Here is a 19,909-nt window from a genome sequence, read left to right as displayed (position 1 = left end):
ATTTGGACAGGAAGCGCAATAAATTGTGGACGAGCTTACCTCTTTCAAACCAACCACCCCGACTAGCCTACCGATGGCCGTGACATAAGCGTGATTAACGCCCACCATGCTAAACAGACTGTGGACCTTCAGGAGAGACGTTCTTTCAACGAGCTGGAACGGTGCCGGATCGATGTGACATCGAGAAAAGTCCACTTCCAGCGCCATCTCACTTTCCTCCCATTGCTTCTGATCTTCCGCGGACATATCTATCACTCGTTCACGGGGCTGTTAACAGATGATTAAGTGCTTATTTTTTGTTGTCAAATAAAATGTGTGTAAGTCGATTTATCTAAGTGCATCATTAACGTACCAACTGGACTTTTTTGGATGTCGCTGGACTAGGTGTGAGCATTGGCTGATGCGCACCACCATCGACGCTGTCGCGACGTCCATTTGGTATCGTACCAGAGCCTAGTTCAGGATCAGGATCGACGTCCTGTAAGGTTGCAGATTTGCGGAAAATCGCTTCAAATGCTAACCTTATCCTGGAAAATTAAATTAAAAGCTAATTGAATTTTAATAGTTAAATAATAATACAACTGTATGGTAGTAATAATATGCAATATATTATTACCTGCTTTCAGCTCCCGTAACCGTAGTGTAAGGTGTTACGGCAGGACTGACAAGTGGACTGAAGCCTTTGAGAGTAAACGAATTAGTCTTTTTGAGGATTGATTTCTTCGGTTGCGATCCGAAAACCGGTGTGTGGAAGGTGTGCTGAAACAGTACATTTCAATTAGTTACAATAGTTTAATATTTTACGAGGCTTACTAGTAATTGTGGTAGAATGACGATTGAAAAATACTTGTACTTACGTGATCGGAGTTTACTCCATTGCCACCTGACATAGTCAGATCGTTTACACTCTGCCGCTGCATTTTCAAAATGTCAGGGGCTGGAATAACTTCAAATCTTGATGGTCTTCTCGATCTCTCTTGCTCTCTCAGTTGCCTTTCCATCTCTTCTTTTGCTCGTTCTTCAGCTTCTTTATGCCATCTTTGAGCGACCTAGGCAAAGGGAATGATTTTCAATACCTCATTCATGTTAATATTGTTACGCAAAAAGAGCACCAACGTGTAAATCCGATGTCTTAATTTTAATCATTAAAAAAAACTGCTGCTAATTCTTTGACACGCAGCTTCCTCCAACAAAATTTATAGTTTCAATAACTAAAATATTGCTCAAATATCCAGTATATTAATGATTTTTAAAATACTTTCAAATACTTTAAAATCTTAATTATTTTACTGAAGGAACACCCATTACAATATCAAATCATATAATTTTCACGAAAAAATTTAAACTTTAATATTTTAAATACTAGGGTTCTCATAACCTCATAAAATCATGAATTGTCTCAAAACATTCTAAACTTTAGTTAACGAATTATAAGGTTTAACAAAAATAGTAATTTTCAGTTATACAGGGTAGACAGGGTGAGAGACAAAGAATTTAAATCATAATATCTTTTAAGCTAAACGGTTTTATAAGCTGCAAAAAGAATCTAGCCAAGGTGATCAAAAGATCGATATTTTTTCTAAAATTTTAACTTAATTAAAACCTTTTTGCTCCCGTAATCGTACGACATAGAAAATCCATTTTTCTTAGTTTTCGATTTTTAGCTCGAAAACTAGTTATATATTCACAGCAAATAGATGATATCGTTTTTCATCACCATAAATTTTTTCAAAACGTTTGACAGTTTAGTTTTGGAGATATTGAATTTTTTTCTAAATCACCTTTTTTATCATTAAAATTGAAAGGAACGGTCAATCTGGAAAATCTTGTACAAAACGATAGGCAATTTTATGCTCTTTTAATACACTATTTTTGAATATATTGTATGAATAATATCATCAAAAAAAAGCAAAAATACCTTTCCAAAAATCAAAAAATGGCTAAAATATGGCCATAAAATGGTCAGTTATAAAAAAAAATTTTTCCCGAATTCAGAATCATTTCCAAAAACTATACAGGAAAACGAAAACAATGATTCCCTAATTCAAGACATTGGCGCGCTTGCGCGCCTAATCAAACACTAGTTTTCTAAAAACGCATGATTCGAACTCTAAACACCTCCTAATGCGTTTCTACGAAGTTTTAGCGAAACAGAAAATTTTACTGTTGCAAAGCTTTCTCTAGGAAGAGGCAAAATTATAAATTGTTTACCTGCAGTCTCCTTTCTCTACCGATGTGTTTTTCAATTAGTTTAATTAACTCTAGCCTCTGGATTGAACCTAATAAAATCATGTTATCGGGATTATCCACTAACGGGAAACTGCGAAGTTTTCTGTTCTCCTTTAAAGTTTCCTTTAGCCTTTGATACGTTATTCCGTGCCAAATATATTTTACATCTCGTACCATAAAGTCTTCTACATAAATGTTGTACATTCCTGCAACAAGCATATGATATTTATAAGTAATAAAAATACAGATAAACCATTTTGCATATTTGCCTTTTGTACAGCGTCTTACCATACTCAATCCTAGTGGTAAGCATTGCAAAAAAAGTAAAATATTTTGAGTTTATTGCATTAACTTTTAGTCGGTAATAATTACTCGCGTTTGACACAGATTTTATCTTCTTAATAACAAAATTCAATGTAGAAATTCTTATTTTAAAAATCTATGGCAATAAAAGAAGAGTAGTTCACTTATATAACAATATCCAAATAAATACACGAACCTGAACCCGACGGGAGTAGGTCTGGCAAATAGGGCAGCTTCTTGATCAGTATAATGCTGTCGTAGATGCTTGGCTGAAGCAGAGCGGCAATGGCGTTGCTAATCAGCACGGCTATCATCATCGGCACGATGTGCGTGATCTGACCCGTCATCTCGAATATTATGACGCTCACGGATATTGTGTGGGTCACCGCGCCGGAAAAAGCCGCAGCACCGACCGTCGCGTACCCACCTGTAAATCCAGAATCATACACGCGATCGTTGTGAAATGTCGTTTCAGCGAGGTACAGATACTTAGCGTTGTAATTTAGATTGCTCTCGCAGATCAAGTAGCGTATTTTAAGTCCAAGCGGTATAGTTAATTTTCAAGCTCATTGCGAATAAAGTTATTATTTAATGAATATAATGGAATATAATAGGTCTTGCCCTGTTAAAAATACCTGGAACGATCGGCGTAACGACGCCCCCGTATCGAACGCCAGCTGGAAATTGTAAGGCCATCGCTTCTCCAACTGCTCTGCCAAGAGCAGCTCCGATTTTAAAAACTGGAATGAATATTCCCGATGGTACCGGCACCGTCGAACTAATTATTGAGAATATAAACTGAAAAAGATTGAGTGGATTTACATCACTAATCCAAGAAAATTAAAGGAAAACGTAGTTGGCATCAGATTTCGAAAAACTCGAGGCCCGTTTTATTTGTACTAATGAATCATGTGTTGCGTTTGCCAAATAAAACTCGAATGCATAGTCGTCTTACCGTGAAAGCTGTGAAGCTCAAGAGACCAACAAAAACATCGGAATGCTCGGTAGACCAGTGCTTGACAACGTTCTGCTCTTCCACGTTCAAGTCCGCTTTGGTCCACGTAAAGTTGGTGAAAAGCCCGTGCACTTGATCGTGAGTATTCAAATCGCCGGCCATGAATTGGCCGAGACCCAGAGGAAACGCAACAGATGACACCAGTAGCGAAACAATGCCAGGGTACAAAAAGCGGCTAAAAGAGAAATTCATTATCAAGATTCATTGTTTGCATCGCATTGAACATCGCGTCATCAATAGAAAGCGAAACCAAATCCTGCTCACTTTTTCTGCAGAAAACTGTTCATGCTCTTGTTCTTGCGCATGAATATGACGTACTGCCGATGCAACCACACGTAGAACGAGCCGCAGAGCCCACTGCCGACTCCGATTAGGGCGAAGATGAAGAGCTCCTGAGGGTCGAAGGGAAATTCCATGGTGAAGTTCGTAATGAACATAGCGGTGATGGTCTCCTCGCGCTGGAACCAGATGGCGAGTAGTCGGAACATTGTAGCGCCGCAGACAGCGGTGAAGAAGCCGCGCCAGTAGTTGCGCACTGCGAAGTACACCGTCGTTACTTCAATGCTGAAAAGAACACCACCGATCGGCGCCGCGAAACACGAGGCCACTCCAACCGCGCAAGCAGCGGCCAGCATCTCGCAGTTACGACTCTCGTTCTCGTAAATACCCTGAAAGCTCGTCACCAGCTTCGACAGCAGTGTTGCTACGATACTAGCGATGTGCACAAAGGGACCTGTAAACGCGTAAAAGATCGATTAAATTTAAAGTATTTTACTTTCGATACAGATCTCTTAAATCTCAAGCATATAGTTTTTGTCGCTATTTGCTGAGCTTCTTCTCAAATTTGGCAATGGTACAGAAAATGTACCGTACACGCGAATGTCACCAAGAGATCCTGTAAAATTGATTAATCTAGTTCGGAGTGCTAAACTTTACGGAATCGTTAATTGATTTCTTTGCAAGCTAGCTTTAATAAAACTTTTATTTGACAAAATGTATGCGATAGGAAAACTTAAAAAAATAATGAAAATGTATCGTTTGACTTCAATCACCATTTAGTAACTTTTTCTGAAATTGTATACCTTCCTTTCCAAGCGGCAAGCCCGAGCCAAGCGTTGCCGTCAGCCCGACGATCTTGGCAACTAAAGTGCGGAAGGTCAAGTACTCCTTCAGCGCAACGCCTCTGAGAATCGTCTTCATCTCCGGTATTCCGGAACCGATGCTTTGCGGTGCGACAATGTGGACGAAGCCAGCACTGAAGAGTATCAGGCAAACCGGTAGCGACACCCACGCCAGGTACTGCAGAGCCGGGTGAGACGTGAGGTCCTCATACAGCCATATCCTGGCTGGGGAAAGAGCACGATTATTAAAGGTAATCGCTTGTCAGCTCTATACGAGCATCGATTTATTCAGCCCGATGTACGCGGAAGATGATATATGAGAGTAGACTTTATGACCTTTTGATGAGATGACGGGATGGGGAGTGAAGCGTGTGTGACATTCTCGAATGGCGAAGTAGGCATCTAAAAATTTCGATTAATAAGATTGTATCGTTAATTTTCGTCGGTAATTTCGAGATGCTGCCACAGTTTTACTTGTGTTCTACGTGTTTTCCGCAAAAACGCGTTTCATTTTACATTTCATAGACTGGATCTCGCTCGTCGACTGCACAAGTAGTACACATTACTCAATAGTCGGACTGGTCGCTAACAATTTATACTCAGAAACGAGAACTGACCGTTGTTGCACATGGAAATGCCGCGGTCCATGGCGTAGCTGATGAGAGCCATTATGATGCCGAGCAGGGCAAGGAAGACCCAGTCCTCGCCGAGTCTCGCGCCAGTGTGCTTCCAGGCGAATGCCAGCAGCGCCAGGAGCTTACGACAGACAGGGCCGCGTCTCGACTTGCTGAACTCCTCGGCTCGCACTTTGTCGAACTTCTTGCGCGACGATTTGTCGTGTCGGAGTCGCCTCGCCTCTTCCTTCGCATATTCGCCCAGGTCCTTCGTGTAGCGGCCATACATCTGCGTCGTCGAGCAATGCGATATCGTTAGTACGAAAGTAATTATAACATAGGCATATTTACGAGCTATGATGCATGCTGAGCGCAGTGTGTTTACATGCGAGTGTTGTGTTGGATATTCTACCGATACTGTGTGCGTGTATACAATAGACATAACGGATGCACGTTCCTTTACTTTGAAATAATTTACTGTAGGCAGTTGCGAACGTTAGAGCAAAGGGTGGTGATAGCGCGCGTTTCTTTCGGAAATCATGAGTCTCGCGAACAATCGCGCCGACTGACGCGGTGTATAGTCATGCCACAGATAATCCAATCAAAGTGTATTGGAAGATGCTACAAACAACGAGTCAAAGTAACGAGAATAAATACTGAGTTACGTAAATGCGCCAGACTATAGCTCTGTGCGTTCTCTTCGCTTAATTACCAAATCGGCATCCTGGATCGCTCCGAACTGTCCGAATTTCATGTTGCCCGCGTGGAAGCTTCGCAAGCGATGAACTGCAGTGTGTCTCTCGAAATATCGGCAGATCAGTTCGCCATCGGTGATTCGAGGATTCACGTCGACTCGTGTTTGCTCGAGATTAGAGTGCTTTTATGTGAGCGCAGCGGGAGGAGTTTCGCTACGGTGTACAGTTGCGGAATTTCCAAATACTTTCCCGATGAGTTTCGATAACGGAGAGAGTCTGCGTGTTTGGCAGTTATATTGGCAGTTACAAATAACGATCGATTGTACTCGGAGACGCATAGTAAATATCGCGCGAAAAAAAAAACAACTCTGCGCGCGTGGATTTATGAGCAGTCGTAAGGGTAGAGCAGTTTTGCTTCTGACGTACGCGCGCTGGATGATGTATTTTCTTTTTACTAACTGATATGAGGTAGACGGCGCGTGCAGTGTGTTTTTAGATCCGACGCGTCATTTGTGGTGGTTTAATAGAATAGGGTGTTATGATGTTGTGAAACTTTGTCTTGATAATGAATTATTTGCATTTTCGTTTTGGACGTGCACTCAGAAAATACGTCGGGATTTCGGTGATTATTTATGTGCATTATTATAAAGGTGTGCATACGTGTTTACTTTCTAGTAAATGCGTCTCGCTTTTCAAGCTGCAACTTGATCTAGATTTTCAAATAACAGTAAAATGACACAAAGGCTATTCATCATGGAATAGTTAATAGCCAATGTCCGTAAAGAGTGTATTAAAAGCATTATTATAATTCTACTTTATAACTTTATCACTTCCGAAAACGTACTCGCTAATATGCGTCTACACAAATTTCTACTAAAAACATGATCGCTCTGATGATAAAAAATTTTTAGTTTGAGATAATCAATCGAAAATTCGTATCATCTATAAGCGCCTACTTCTTTGGTATGTGATAAAATTCAACCAAACTGAGGATTCCTATGTCACGTGTGCGTCTGTGACACCTATCAGATATTATAATATCCCTATTAAGATCCTACGAAAAATCCGGCCTTGATTTCTAGTCAATACACTCATTGAAAGCGTCACACTTGAGAGTCTAGAAGCGCACTTCATCCAAATACATACTAATATAACCCGCGTGTGTCTTATACATCGCTGCGTCTCTCTTATACAGATGCGACACAACACACGCCACACTAGTCAAGGCTGAATTTCGACTCAGGTGGCTTACACTTACAACGTAGTCATCGTTGCAGACGAAATAAGACCTGCTCGGCAAATCAGCAGACTGCATATATGCGAGCTCGTATCGTAGCACATACACACACACGGCAAGGCGATATATGCCCCTTTCAGAATAAGCAGCTGATGCACAATCTCGCAGAAGTCTCTCTTAGGTCACGGATGACCTGACGAAGTCGGCATCCTCGTCCGGCCCGAGCAGCACATAACGCGTTTGCATCTTCCCGCGACCAGCCGCCTCTCTCACTCGTCCGTCTAACTGCCGATTTTCTCGTGCGACTATCGGCGATCGTCGTCACGGAGAGATCGATGTGTACCGATCAGAGCGCGCACAAGGACACTTGGCGTAATAACGGTACGCGAATATAACGTAATACAGCACTCGTAAGCTTTACCGATAACAGTAGACGCGATTCGCGGGGTGGCTGCAGCCGCGAAATCGCAAATCTGACTGACCGAACGCACTGTCATCTCGGCGACGCTCTCCGGGTTGGCTTGAATTTGTCGAATTTGGCAAGACTCAAAACGACTATTTTTAGACCCACTCGCGCGCTCTGTCTAGCACTCTTTCTGTCGCTCGCTGTATATATTTGTGTGTCTGTGCCTCTGTGTGTGTGTGTATGGGTGTGTATGTATGTACGATAGCGCACTCGCGCGTGTTCACGCTATTTATCTCATTGTTCCTCGGGATCTAATTAGGCCGAGACGACGGCTGATTGACGGAACGGAGTTTGATACGCGAGAAGATGAGCTTTTGCAGAGTATTGTCAAGACTTGTGTGAAATGGACGGTGTGAGTCTTCAATGTCGATTGAAAGATCGGTATGGACGTTAATTTTTAGTTAATTTGTGCATCGAAACGATTGATTTAATTCGAGGGCTTGTCAATTTGATGCGGCGCAGTGTTTTTGAATAATGGATTTCGAAATATTGTTTGAATATTAAGTGTTATTATTCACAATATGAAACGGAGAATGTGAACTTCTACTTCTGCGTTAGGTAATTCATGATTCATAAGGATTATTTTGTTTGCGAGTTACATAAGTTTGATGAATCGTCTGCTACTAATGTTTTTAAAGTTATAACGTATTGTTTTTCGTGGTATAATTAAGGTAATTTTAAACATTTCTAGCCAACTGAATATTATAAGTGAATGTGATCAAGTACGGAAAAAATATGACAGATAAGCGATAGTTCGCGGAGAACTGGTTTGCTCGGTCATTTTTCGGTTATAACTGGTTTACTGGCGATAATAGCAATTTTGATGCGATTCCAGGGATTCTATTACATTGTAAATGTATCTTCGTAATTATGTCTTATCTGCCTTAAAGAAAGCATTTCGATATTTTAAAATGCTTACGAAATACGAAGATAACGACAGAAGGGGACAGACAACGTAGATATAGAGATACAAGACAGAAGCGAATAATGGCCGAACCTATCACAACAAAAACAGAGAGAGAAAGACGATGTTTGATCTCACAGTATATCCTACCTGATGGTACAACCTCAGCGTCTCTTCAAACGGGTCGACCCGAACCGAATTATCGCTAGTAGTCGGCGCGTCATTTTCAGTTTGAGTCGTGGTTCGTAGATGAAAGTGGCAGTACTACTTATATCTTGCTTTTTAGTCTACTAGAAATAATCTACACTTGGATTTTCTGATATTCGGAAAGGATAATAAATGCACCAGAACAAGTACAAAAATGCATAAGAACAGTAGACAGACCGCGGTGAACATGGTTATTTAAACGAAAATCTTTGCAAACTGTTCGAGATCTGAAATTCGTGATAAACTTTTTGGAGAAAATTCTGTACACATCACATATTGACGGAAGGCCTAATCACTCTCCTCGAACTCTTGAATGACTGATGACACTCATCTTATCGCTTCCCCTTACAGAGACTCTACGTGCGAAGTTTCTCAAGGCAATCAGACCGATTTTATTGTTTCCCTCGTTATCCATACGCGATTTCTCTCGCAACAGTCATTTTTGCAGACGATCAGTATGTGCTTAATTTTTTACCGCCGTATTATTTCTTGTGCCGATGCAGTAAAGTCGTAACTTTTCTTTCAAATTTAGTTCTGCTTTGGTTCTTTCCTTTTTGGTCTCAAACCAACTTTTTAAATAAAAAACCGGCAAGTGATTTTTCGCTCAACACCGCACCTAAGCAACGAGCATAAAATTTTACTTGTTCACTCGCTATTTCAAGGGTGCGACAGACGTCTAATTACACGCGGCCAGCGCGAAGTTGTCAGCAGTAATCGGCGCTGTTCATAAATGCGCCTGTTATGTCTGCACGCGTAGAAAGCGTAATCGGAGCAAAGTGTAGACGAGTGGCCCGACGACCGACACACGAGAGCGCCGAGAGTCGATTCCCATGCAGGTCACGCACGTCTAACGAGTCCTCAAAAGCTCCCATTCAGACCCATATGAAAGCTAAGCCAGCAAAGGCATTGTACGGATAGGTGGATGAATGCAGTCGCCGTCGCGAAGCCCCTCGTTCAAATTGGTTTGCGAGGACCATATAGATCGATTATCTAGAGTAAATTGAAGTCGATTGACTGGTAACGAGAATTTTACTTTAAATTTGTGTTTATAGGGGTTATAGGTTTATAGGGGGGTTTATTGTCAGTTATAGGGGCATACGATTAACGTAATCGCTACCGATTTTTCGCTGAATATCGAGGAGCTTATATTATTAAAGCAGTTACATCCAGTGGCTGCATTTTTGCATCTTTTCAAGCATAAAACCGCGCTCGACAGTGTATTTGCAATGCTAATGATTTGCAAAAGCTGAGTCTTGTGACTTCGGTAGTCATATGCTCTTTCTCTCTTTGAATAACTTCGTCGCCGGTCACCTGACTAGCCTGCACGTATTCTTTATCGTTTGCGTATTCGTGTTATTAGAGCTGTCGTTTTATTTTACATTCCTCTATAAACTGCGCGAGAACGAGTTTATAGTTAACCATAATGATGACTTCACGAAATTTGAGTAGTTCGATAATCATCATCGGCTAATAAATCACAAAAGATTTTCTGCCTCGTTGATTGACCTATTGATGAGTGTCGCAGTAGTTCAAACGGTATGCAAATTCTATTTGAATTACATAACGCTTCATTAGCTTGTTTGCTGTCCGAATAGTTAAATATCAAAGCCATACTAGTCGTTATCGCGGCTTCTGAAACTATTATGTGTATTTTCGTATCATTATGTAGCTAATAGGTGCGGGTCCGCACAGAGAATATTGGGTGCGAGAATCGTAATTCGTAGACAAGGTCGATTACCGGTGCAACACCTCAAGGCTGAGTTACATGCGTGCAAACTCTAACGATTGCTGAACGCGCACACGCGAATTGCAGTTCTTTTAAATAGATTTTTCATACTTTTATCTTCGCAGACGAGCGTATTTCACGTCCTCGGCTAAGAATAAAGGCTTTGGCTATTAATTTTTCTCGCGTTCTAAGCGTTACTGCAGTGAGTGACTTGATGCGCTTAATTACTAAGGTTAACATTATGTACTTCTATCAGATCGCTATCACTCGTTTAGCTTTATTGCTTTTGATCGTTCGTATCGACCAAACGATTTGCAGCTGATTCTCGCAAAACTCGCAATAAAAAGCTATGATTAAAAGTTGTGAATTACAGATACCTATGATAAGCGGTCCTGCGATCTCAATCGCCGAAAAAACGTCACACAAGAGCCGACCTTAGGCATCGAAAAGAGTCATCAGTATAAAAGGCAACCTATTTCCCGTAGAGCACGTGACACGCGTGCTTACCGCTCGAATCCGAATGACCATGTCGCGCGCGGCTAAAGAGAGAGAAAGAGGAAGAGACGATGGGAAAGCACGTGATGTTTCCTCGAACAGGTCTGGCGGCTTACCAAAGGTCAGCATATAGCACCGGCTGGTCTGTTGCAGTTTATGACCTGCGAAAAATCTCTCTTACCTAAATCGCTTTTTGATACACCCGGCCCGCGCTCGATGCCAGCTCGAATCTCTCATTTTCCAGCTTCGAATTTAGCCGCTGCAGTTTCGAAAAACCACGGCGTCGCACTTCCGGTTTATCGCGCTGCGCCAGAACCAACTAGGTGCGGATCGTATTTTCCCGTGTACGAGCATCCAAATTGAATTTCTAGCTTGTATGAGCTTAGTCGGTCATTGGGAGTTTAAACAAAATTATTTTGATGACGGAGTTGGCTATTCGATCCTCGAGCTAGAATTTTTTCTTGATATCGAGGTCAATAACGATAATTCAATTTTCGGCATTTAATAAATGGTCAATTTCAAAAAATTTTCAATTCACAAAACTTTATTAAATGTTTGAAAGCGTTTGCGTCTTGCTGTCGGTAAGTAAACACGGGAAATGTAGTGGTCATAAAAGATCACACTCGCTATTACTATTTTGAATGAAAATGAGGTTGCAATGCGATTTTTATTATGAGCGCTTAAATGATTCGAAAGAAAAATACAGCCTCTCTTAAGTTAGAAGGTTTTTGCCATTATACTAAGTGATAAACATCACCGAGTGCAATAAATAATCTATATGCATTATCCTCAAGCTGTATTGGGTTGTATTGGAAACAGTCATTATCGTAATGAAAAATTAGACCTTGATCACTTTAAATAGACAAATTCGACTATAAACAATGTTAATTGCAGTTCATCAGCCTTGCTCGTCGTTAGATATACGTCAACACGTTAGATTTTAAATAGTGATTCATTGGAAATTTGTAGATTATTGCTCTATAAAACCGGCGATATAACGGTTATTGTGATAAAAATAAACTTTTGTATCATTGAAGAATGAAAATTGTCTCGTTATACAGTATATCGATGCAGTCACAACAAGATAGTACGTAATAGTCTCTTTCTTTCAGAATAAGACCGGCAACACGTGGGCATTTAACGGAACAATGAGCGGGGAGAAAAGAAGCATCGCTAATTGGCAATGTAGATTGGTCTTTAGTCTGGCAAGCGTCTGCTGGTTTACCAATAGCATCGATATAAACACTTTGGATTTGGCTTTCGCTTTAAAACACTTATATAGAGTCTGAAAGAGCATTTCACAATGGCTTGGAAATAAGAAATATAGAAATAGGCTATAACAGCGATATATTATATAGCGCATAGAAAAATTAACATACTTGAGCCTATAATAATGCGGCTAATTGTGTTTTGCGTTATGTGTTCTTTCATGCTGGGATCTACATTCAAATTCGTACTTTGCACAATGTCAATGACACTTTTTTTATTTAGATAATACAAATTGATTTTTTTCGGAAATTTATATGAGAAATCGCAAAGTACAAAGTTTAAATGAGATCTGTGGAATATTCTTCTTTTTAAAGGTTTGTTGGCCCTTACGTAAGTGTTGAGATAGTCGAAAGGATCAAATTCCTGTTGTTCATCGTCGATGACGGACGGAGGGCAAGGGTAGAAGGCTTGCGACGGTCTAGCAAATTTATACATACATTTTAGTTTCTTCTTTATAAACTAATCTAACAATTTAATGAAGAATCGAAGAATGTTATGTATTTCGACAAAATGTTTCGAAACTTGAGATTGATAATTTCCACACAACGTTGCTTTCGTTAATTCATGAGATCGTCAGTAATTATTTTACAAAAAAGGACGCATTGTTGTAAAAGAAATTGCAAAAGAACCGCCGTCAGCCAAGCTTCATCACAAAGTACCTGTGCGATTGATGTTTACGGTTCTCCTTGAACTTCTCCATGAGCTTCGAGAACTCCTCCCATTCCTTGTCGATCTCTTCCTCGGTACCATCTGGATGTAAATGAAGGAGACTTTCCTTCGGAGGATCCTTCTTGTTCGACGCGTGGTGGTGGTGGGCCATCCTCTTCATGTCGATCTTCTCGTGGTTTCTCGCCATCGTGCAACGCTCTTTCCGCGACAACTCGGTCAGCACAAATCAACTAGTAGCGCTGCAACTGCATTTGTCGACGCAGAGAACGACCATCCCCAGAAACATCTTCACCCCAGTATGCGCGACATAATTTTATCTGACACTTGGTTGAACAAGAACGAGGCGCCCGGGTAAGCTGCGATAGGCCGAGACTCAGTGGCGTTCGATTTCTCGGCTGGTGAAGCCTCGCTTGAAAGGTGACATCTCGCAGCTGTTGTCGCGCAGACATCTATACCGGCGCAGTTGTTTCCTCGAGGCGGCGATTTTCAGAGGAAAAAACTTAACGTCACGAGAGAAGCGCTCGAAAAATTAACTGCACGCCATTGGCGTCGTGAGTCACAGACTGAACGAAGAGCTACCCAGCGGAGCTCGTAGAGCGTCCGCTCCGCACACGGCTCAATTTATAAACTCATTAGTCTCTCGCCATCGTACATACACACGTAGTCGTTGTGGACACACGCACACGGCCAATTTTCCCCTACGACACAAATTGCCCCCCCCCCCCCGGGATAAAGAGAGAGAGAGAGAGAGAGAAAGAGAGAGAGAGAGAGAGAGAGAGAGAGAGTGAGAGAGAGAGAGAGAGAACTATGTACACGGGCGACGAACACCTCGACACGCATCTCTTTTCCGATGTGTGTGCCTCCGACGCGCGCGTGTGTGTCTGACTTTGCGGGATTGGAGTGTATAGCATAACCACCGGCCGCTGCTGCTACTGCTGATGGCCGTCGTGTATGTGATGATTCAGGAAACGACGACGCAGACTCTTCCTGGCTGCGACAATGAGATATGCCACTGCCTCGTTGTCACGATCTAATACTGTACTCACTACTCCACTACCGCCTTTTTATATGACTCCCACGATTTCGCCTGACGTTCGACAGCTTTCAGTGTCGCGACGTTTAACTTTCGTTGGATTAAGGCAATGCCGTGTTAGAAGGCTATTATCCCATTATCTTGCTGGCTGAGGATGTCAAGATTGTTATAATTACTGTATACTTCTCACTGTCGTGTGCTTTCGTGCTGAAAGCAAATGGTTGCTTTTACTGAAGAGCGATGTGGTGTATGCATCAATGCGTATATTGTATTTATATATTTTTAACTCGATGTTGAATAAATCAGTTAGAAATTTCAAGTCCTAGGTGTCCAACCTCTCACATGCAGGCTGTTCTACTTGAATCTGATAATACTTTTCACGTAAATAAATGCTGCAGTATTATCATGAAAAAAATTTCTTTACAAAGTATAGATTACTTCATTCATTACAAAAAAGCAATATTTATTTACGTAAAAAAATAATAAATTAGCAAACAGTTGCGGTAACCCATCCCAAGTCTCATTCCCCAGCAGGATTTGTAGTAGCGACTGTACAAAAGCCGTTGGGTAATGGGCCACTTCCCTCGTCGAGGGCTCGTAGGAAGCTAACTTCAAAGTCACGAGTTATCATTGGCCAAAATTACCTTGTAATTTAGCTCGTCTTACTGAGCTGCTGTGGCTGGTACTCGTCGTTCGCGCTTGCTGCAGCAGCAGCAGTACAGCAGCGAGAGCGAGTGGGACCGCAGCTTGAATTTCACTTGTTGTGATCGATCTTGCGCCCACTCTTCTTCCTCGCGAGTCAGCTCTGAGGTCAAGTGTGAGAGGGCAAGGCGAGATCACGAGACCAAAAATCGGCACTTTATGTTATGCTAATTTATGCACATATTTATATGGAGTGCATAATAACTAATTTATACAGTTGAAAATATCTGTAGTTATTTTAAGTAAAAAAAGCAGAGATTTTATTGAGTGCAGATTATACAAAAGATAGATATGGTAGAAAACTCTATACTTGCAAATCTAGATCTTAAAAATAGATAATTATATAACGGCTTGAAAATTTCGAACTTATAGTATTCGATGCAATTTTTGCCTCGAAGACTAGTGTTTTCTCATTTGTAATTGTGAAAATAAGTGGGGTGGATGTCGTTAGCGCCACATATTGTGGTTCTTAGCATTTTGCTTAACTATAGCTTGCGATTACGCTGCATATGAGTAATTAATAAACTACGGGGAAAATGCCATTTTCTGGTTGGAGAAACCGAAAAAAACAAATGTTGGGGCACACTCCCGCAACTTTTTTGTTCTTATTGTGCATGTTTAGAACCATGCAAAACCACGTTCTAACATCAAAAAAGTGCCTTGTGACACTATTTTATAGGCCTTTCAAATTCGTCGAAAAATAGACATTGTTCAAGGGCATGTACCTAATGCATAAGAGCACTAACAGAAAATATATTACGGTAGAATCAAAGAACGAGGAAAGAGCTTCAATTTAAAAATAAAATGCGTTAAAAATGCTTGATTTTGTCAAAAGTTACGCACAATTAAAAATGCGGAAAAATCATGAAAATTGCAGGATTTTTCAAAGTCAAGAAATTTGTATCTTTTTTCATGATTTTTCCGCATTTTTAATTGTGCGTAACTTTTGACCAAATCAAGCATTTTTAACGCATTTTATTTTTAAATTGAAGCTCTTTCCTCGTTCTTTGATTCTACCGTAATATATTTTCTGTTAGTGCTCTTATGCATTAGGTACATGCCCTTGAACAATGTCTATTTTTCGACGAATTTGAAGGGCCTAGAAAACAGTGTCACAAAGCACTTTTTGGATATTGGAACGTGGTTTTCCATGGTTCTAAACATGTACAATAAGAGAAAAAAAGTTGCGGGAGTGTGCCCCAACATTTGTTTTTTTCGCTTTCTCCAATCAGAAATGGCATTTTTCACGTAAAATTCCCCATACATGTGCAAATTCAGAAAAACCAGACACTTCAGGGGTTCTGAGTGAACAAATTGGAAATTTGGGAGCACACCTACCCAAACACTTTTTTTCGTCCTTTAGGTCATACAGAACCCGAAAAACCTTGGGTTCCCGCGATTTCAAAATACTTATTTTTTGCCGGGCAGTTTAAATTCTCTTATGGGAATTTAACACGGGGAAAATTATCAAAAACAAGCCAAGATTCAACTTTACCCACTCAATGTATGAAGGTGCAATCCAAAAATGTGTATTGCAAGGATCGAAGTATCAGAAGAGAGCTTCAATTCAAGGGCTGGTGAGTTAAAAATGGTTGCATAGGCAAAAAGTTGTCTAGGCTTGAAAATAGTAAATAGTCACGAAGAGTAAGATGTTTTACGAAAATCAGCGATCTTTCTCTTATTCTTAAAATTCTTATAACTTTTGACCCGAGCAACCAATTTTAATCATCCAAGGCTCAAATTAAAGCTCTTTTCTTCTATTTTCGTTTAAAAAATTGGATTAACATTTTAATTTTATATCAGCTATGTATACTGTTACAATGCCGCTACCCTAAGCGGGTCTTGGGCGTTGTCGTCCAGATCGGACGAGTGGGTGCCTATCACCACTACACAGCGCGTCCTTAGGTTACGGATAGAGGAACAGCCCCTGAGAAAGAGGTTAGCTGCGAATAAATTGAATAAGCAGCCGCGGACAGCCGATAGGAACAGGCGTGGGTGTGATGAGCCCACACTGTCGAACGCATTCATCTAGAAACGCTACGCAAGCACCACAACAACAAAAACACTTCACATTATCTCTTATCTCTCAATCTATCTCTTTCCTCACACATTACAAAAATGGGCAAAAATCCCGCTGCCGAGGAGGATGCGGGAGCGATGACAACTGCCCCGAAAGGGGATGTGTAGAATGATTCGACACCTGGTCTTACGCGGTAACGATGCCAGCGAAGGCGCGCTGCCTTGCAGGGGGGCGTTAGGATGCGAGAATGAAACCGTAGTGTGTCTGACGACGAATTGACACATATCTGACACAAATTGATCATTTCCTCATTGAAAAAAGGCGTCATACAAATGTTCTTGACGTAAGGGCTTACAGAGGGGCAGATAGCGACTCGGACAACTTCCTAGTAGTAGCCAAATTAAGAGCTAGACTAGTAGCGAATCAAAATAGTAAGCGAGCAAACAAGGTAGAAAGCTTCGATATTGAGAAACTACGAGATAGAACAGAGCGAATTAGGTACCAGATAGAAATTAATAACAGGTTTCAGGCACTTGAAGAAGCAAACACATCGCCGGAGGGGAATGAGGAACCGAATAGCTTATGGGGGGACATCGAAAAAACGCGAACGCGAACAAAGTACTGGGTAAAAAGAAAAAGCCAAAGAGCAAACCATGGTTTGACGAAGAGTGCGAACTCTGGTTTGAAAGGCGCAAAAAGGCTAAATTAGATAGCTTACAAAATAGAAGCGATAGGACCGTAGAAGAGTATTCTAACGTAAGGAAACAGACGAGCGCGATCTACAGAAATAAGAAGCGGGAGTATCAAAAGAATCTTATTAGGAGAATAGAAACTAACAGTAAGGAAAATAACCCCCGCGAAATGTACAGAGGGATTAACGCCATCAGAAAGGGTTTTAGGAGTAGAGCGCAATTGATGAAGGACGAAAACGGGGACCTCGTAACAAATGACAACGAATTACTGTCGCTGTGGAAAAATTATTTCGATAAATTATTAAACGTGCACGAAAATAGCGAAGAATTAGGGGACGAAATTCACACTGCTGAACCCCACGTGGAGGAACCGAGCTACCAAGAAGTAGAGGCCGCGATTAAAAAACTAAAAAACAATAAAGCCGCGGGAAATGACTCTATACCAGCTGAGTTACTCAAATATGGGGGCGTCGAGCTCACTTTCAAAATCTATAAACTAGTATGTGCCATCTGGAAAAATGAAACAATACCCGAAAATTGGAAGGAATCTATCATTATACCGATTTTTAAAAAGGGGGATAAGACAGACTGCAATAACTATAGGGGTATTTCACTTTTAGCAACGTGCTACAAAGTTCTGTCAAACGTAATACAAGCTATACTCACTCCATTCGCGGAAGATATAGTAGAAGATTATCAGTGCGGATTTCGGCGCAACAGATCGACGAGCGATCAAATGTTTACCATAAGACAGTTGTTAGAGAAAAAGTGGGAATTTTGCGAAACCATACACCAACTATTTATAGATTTTAAAAAAGCGTACGACTCTATTAAGCGAAGCAAAATGTATCAAATTCTAGTACTTCTCGGTGTACCGAATAAACTCGTGAGATTAATTCAAATATGTCTGAACGGAAGCACGGGAAAGGTCCGAGTAGGCGGTAATGTATCAGAACCCTTCATGATATGCGATGGTTTAAAACAAGGGGATGGGCTCTCTACGGTGCTGTTCAACTTAACGTTAGAGTATGCCGTTAGAAAAATGCAGGTTAGCCAGCTGGGCGCAACGCTTAATGGAACAACGCAGATACTAGGCTACGCAGATGATTTGGATATACTGGGGGATTGTAGGGAAACGGTAGCAAGAAACGCGGAAATCCTCATAAAAGCGGTGGAGTATACAGGGTTAGAAGTGAGTGAATCAGAAACAAAGTACATGATTGTGGATAAGCTAGGCATCTACAGAGGGGAGGAAGATCTCAGAGTTGGGAATTTTACTTTTGAAAAGGTTAGCGAATTCAGGTATCTGGGTACGACCATAAATGATAGAAACGAGATTAATGTCGAAATAAATAAGAGACTCCATTCGGGTAATGCTTGCTTCTACGCCGTGAGTAATTTACTTAAGTCGAGGCTGTTGTCTAAAAACGTTAAAATAAGAATATACAGGACAATAATACTGCCGGTGGTTCTGTACGGGTGCGAAACGTGGGCTCTCACTAAGCAGGCGGACAACCGTTTTAGGGTATTTGAAAATAAAGTCTTGCGAAAAATATACGGGCCGCAGAAGGATGAGGAAACCGGGGAATGGAGGAGACTACACAATGATGGGTTACACAATCTGTACGCGTCACCAAATATTAACAGAATAATAAAATCGCGCAGATTGGGATGGGCAGGGCACGTAGCGAGAATGGGAGACGACCGTACGGCAGCGCGTGTCATGAAGGGCAGGCCGATGGTAACGCGACCTCTAGGTAGACCTAGACGTAGATGGGAGGACAACGTAATAGCGGATCTAGTATAAATAGGACGGGTGGGTGTCGATTGGAGAGGTGCATCTTGGGTGGGGTTGACACAAGATAGGGCAGCGTAGAAGGCTTGCGTAGATGAGGCGATGAACTTTCGAGTTCCAAATACCATGTAAAAAAAAAATCAGCTATGTATATGCCTATCAATTATGGCCATTTTTTGGCCCTTTTCATCGCCATATATATATATATATATATAGCTGATCGTAAAATGAAAATGTTAATCTAAATTTTCAAACTGAAATCGGAAGACAAGAACTACAATTTGAGCCCCTGGTGGCTGAAATTGGCCGCTCGAATCAAAAGTTATGAGGATTATAAAAATAAGAAAACTCGCTGATTTTCGTAAAAAATCGAAAACTTGGTGATTTTTTGCCATTTTCAAGCCTAGACAACTTGACTAGACCTAGGCAGCCATTTTTAACCCACCAGCCCTCAAATTAATACGTTTTTTTAATACTTTGATTCTTTTAAAACCCATTTTTGGATTGCGCCTCCAGACAAAAAGTAGCAATTTTCTGATTTTCGATTATTTTCCCCGTGTTAAATTCCCATAAGAGAATTTAAACTGCCCGACAAAAAATAGGTATTTTTTAATCTTGGAAACCCAAGGTTTTTCGAGTTCTATATGACCTAAAGAACGAAAAAACAGTGGTCGGGTAGGTGTGCTCTCCCAAATTTCAAATTTGTTCACTCAGACC

At 41.0% G+C, this 19,909-nt stretch overlaps 1 protein-coding gene across 6 annotated transcripts in view; it reads right to left on the bottom strand.

Annotated features, from left to right (window-relative positions):
* The window catches only part of LOC100121106 (chloride channel protein 2), a 36,559-nt gene that overhangs the window by 2,175 nt on the left and 14,475 nt on the right, over window positions 1–19,909 (bottom strand). Inside the window, exons 1-14 of one of the 6 annotated variants that reach the window (XM_031925487.2) lie at window positions 12,941–13,576; window positions 12,612–12,699; window positions 5,286–5,571; window positions 4,630–4,893; window positions 4,215–4,280; window positions 3,812–4,082; window positions 3,488–3,722; window positions 3,168–3,330; window positions 2,729–2,959; window positions 2,212–2,435; window positions 858–1,049; window positions 617–759; window positions 353–527; window positions 40–267 (exon numbers count right to left, since the gene is read on the bottom strand). In XM_031925487.2, the coding sequence (XP_031781347.1) occupies window positions 40–267; window positions 353–527; window positions 617–759; window positions 858–1,049; window positions 2,212–2,435; window positions 2,729–2,959; window positions 3,168–3,330; window positions 3,488–3,722; window positions 3,812–4,082; window positions 4,215–4,280; window positions 4,630–4,893; window positions 5,286–5,571; window positions 12,612–12,699; window positions 12,941–13,137 (2,763 nt within the window). In that variant the 5' untranslated portion in view covers window positions 13,138–13,576. The other 5 variants (XR_004345204.1, XM_001604642.6, XM_031925489.2 and 2 more) reach the window with 5 other exon arrangements.

The sequence above is a fragment of the Nasonia vitripennis genome (assembly GCF_009193385.2).
Source record: "Nasonia vitripennis strain AsymCx chromosome 2 unlocalized genomic scaffold, Nvit_psr_1.1 chr2_random0010, whole genome shotgun sequence".
NCBI lineage: Eukaryota > Metazoa > Arthropoda > Insecta > Hymenoptera > Pteromalidae > Nasonia > Nasonia vitripennis.
The sequence above is the reverse complement of the archived record's forward strand: the minus strand, read 5'-3'. Positions and strand labels throughout refer to the sequence as shown.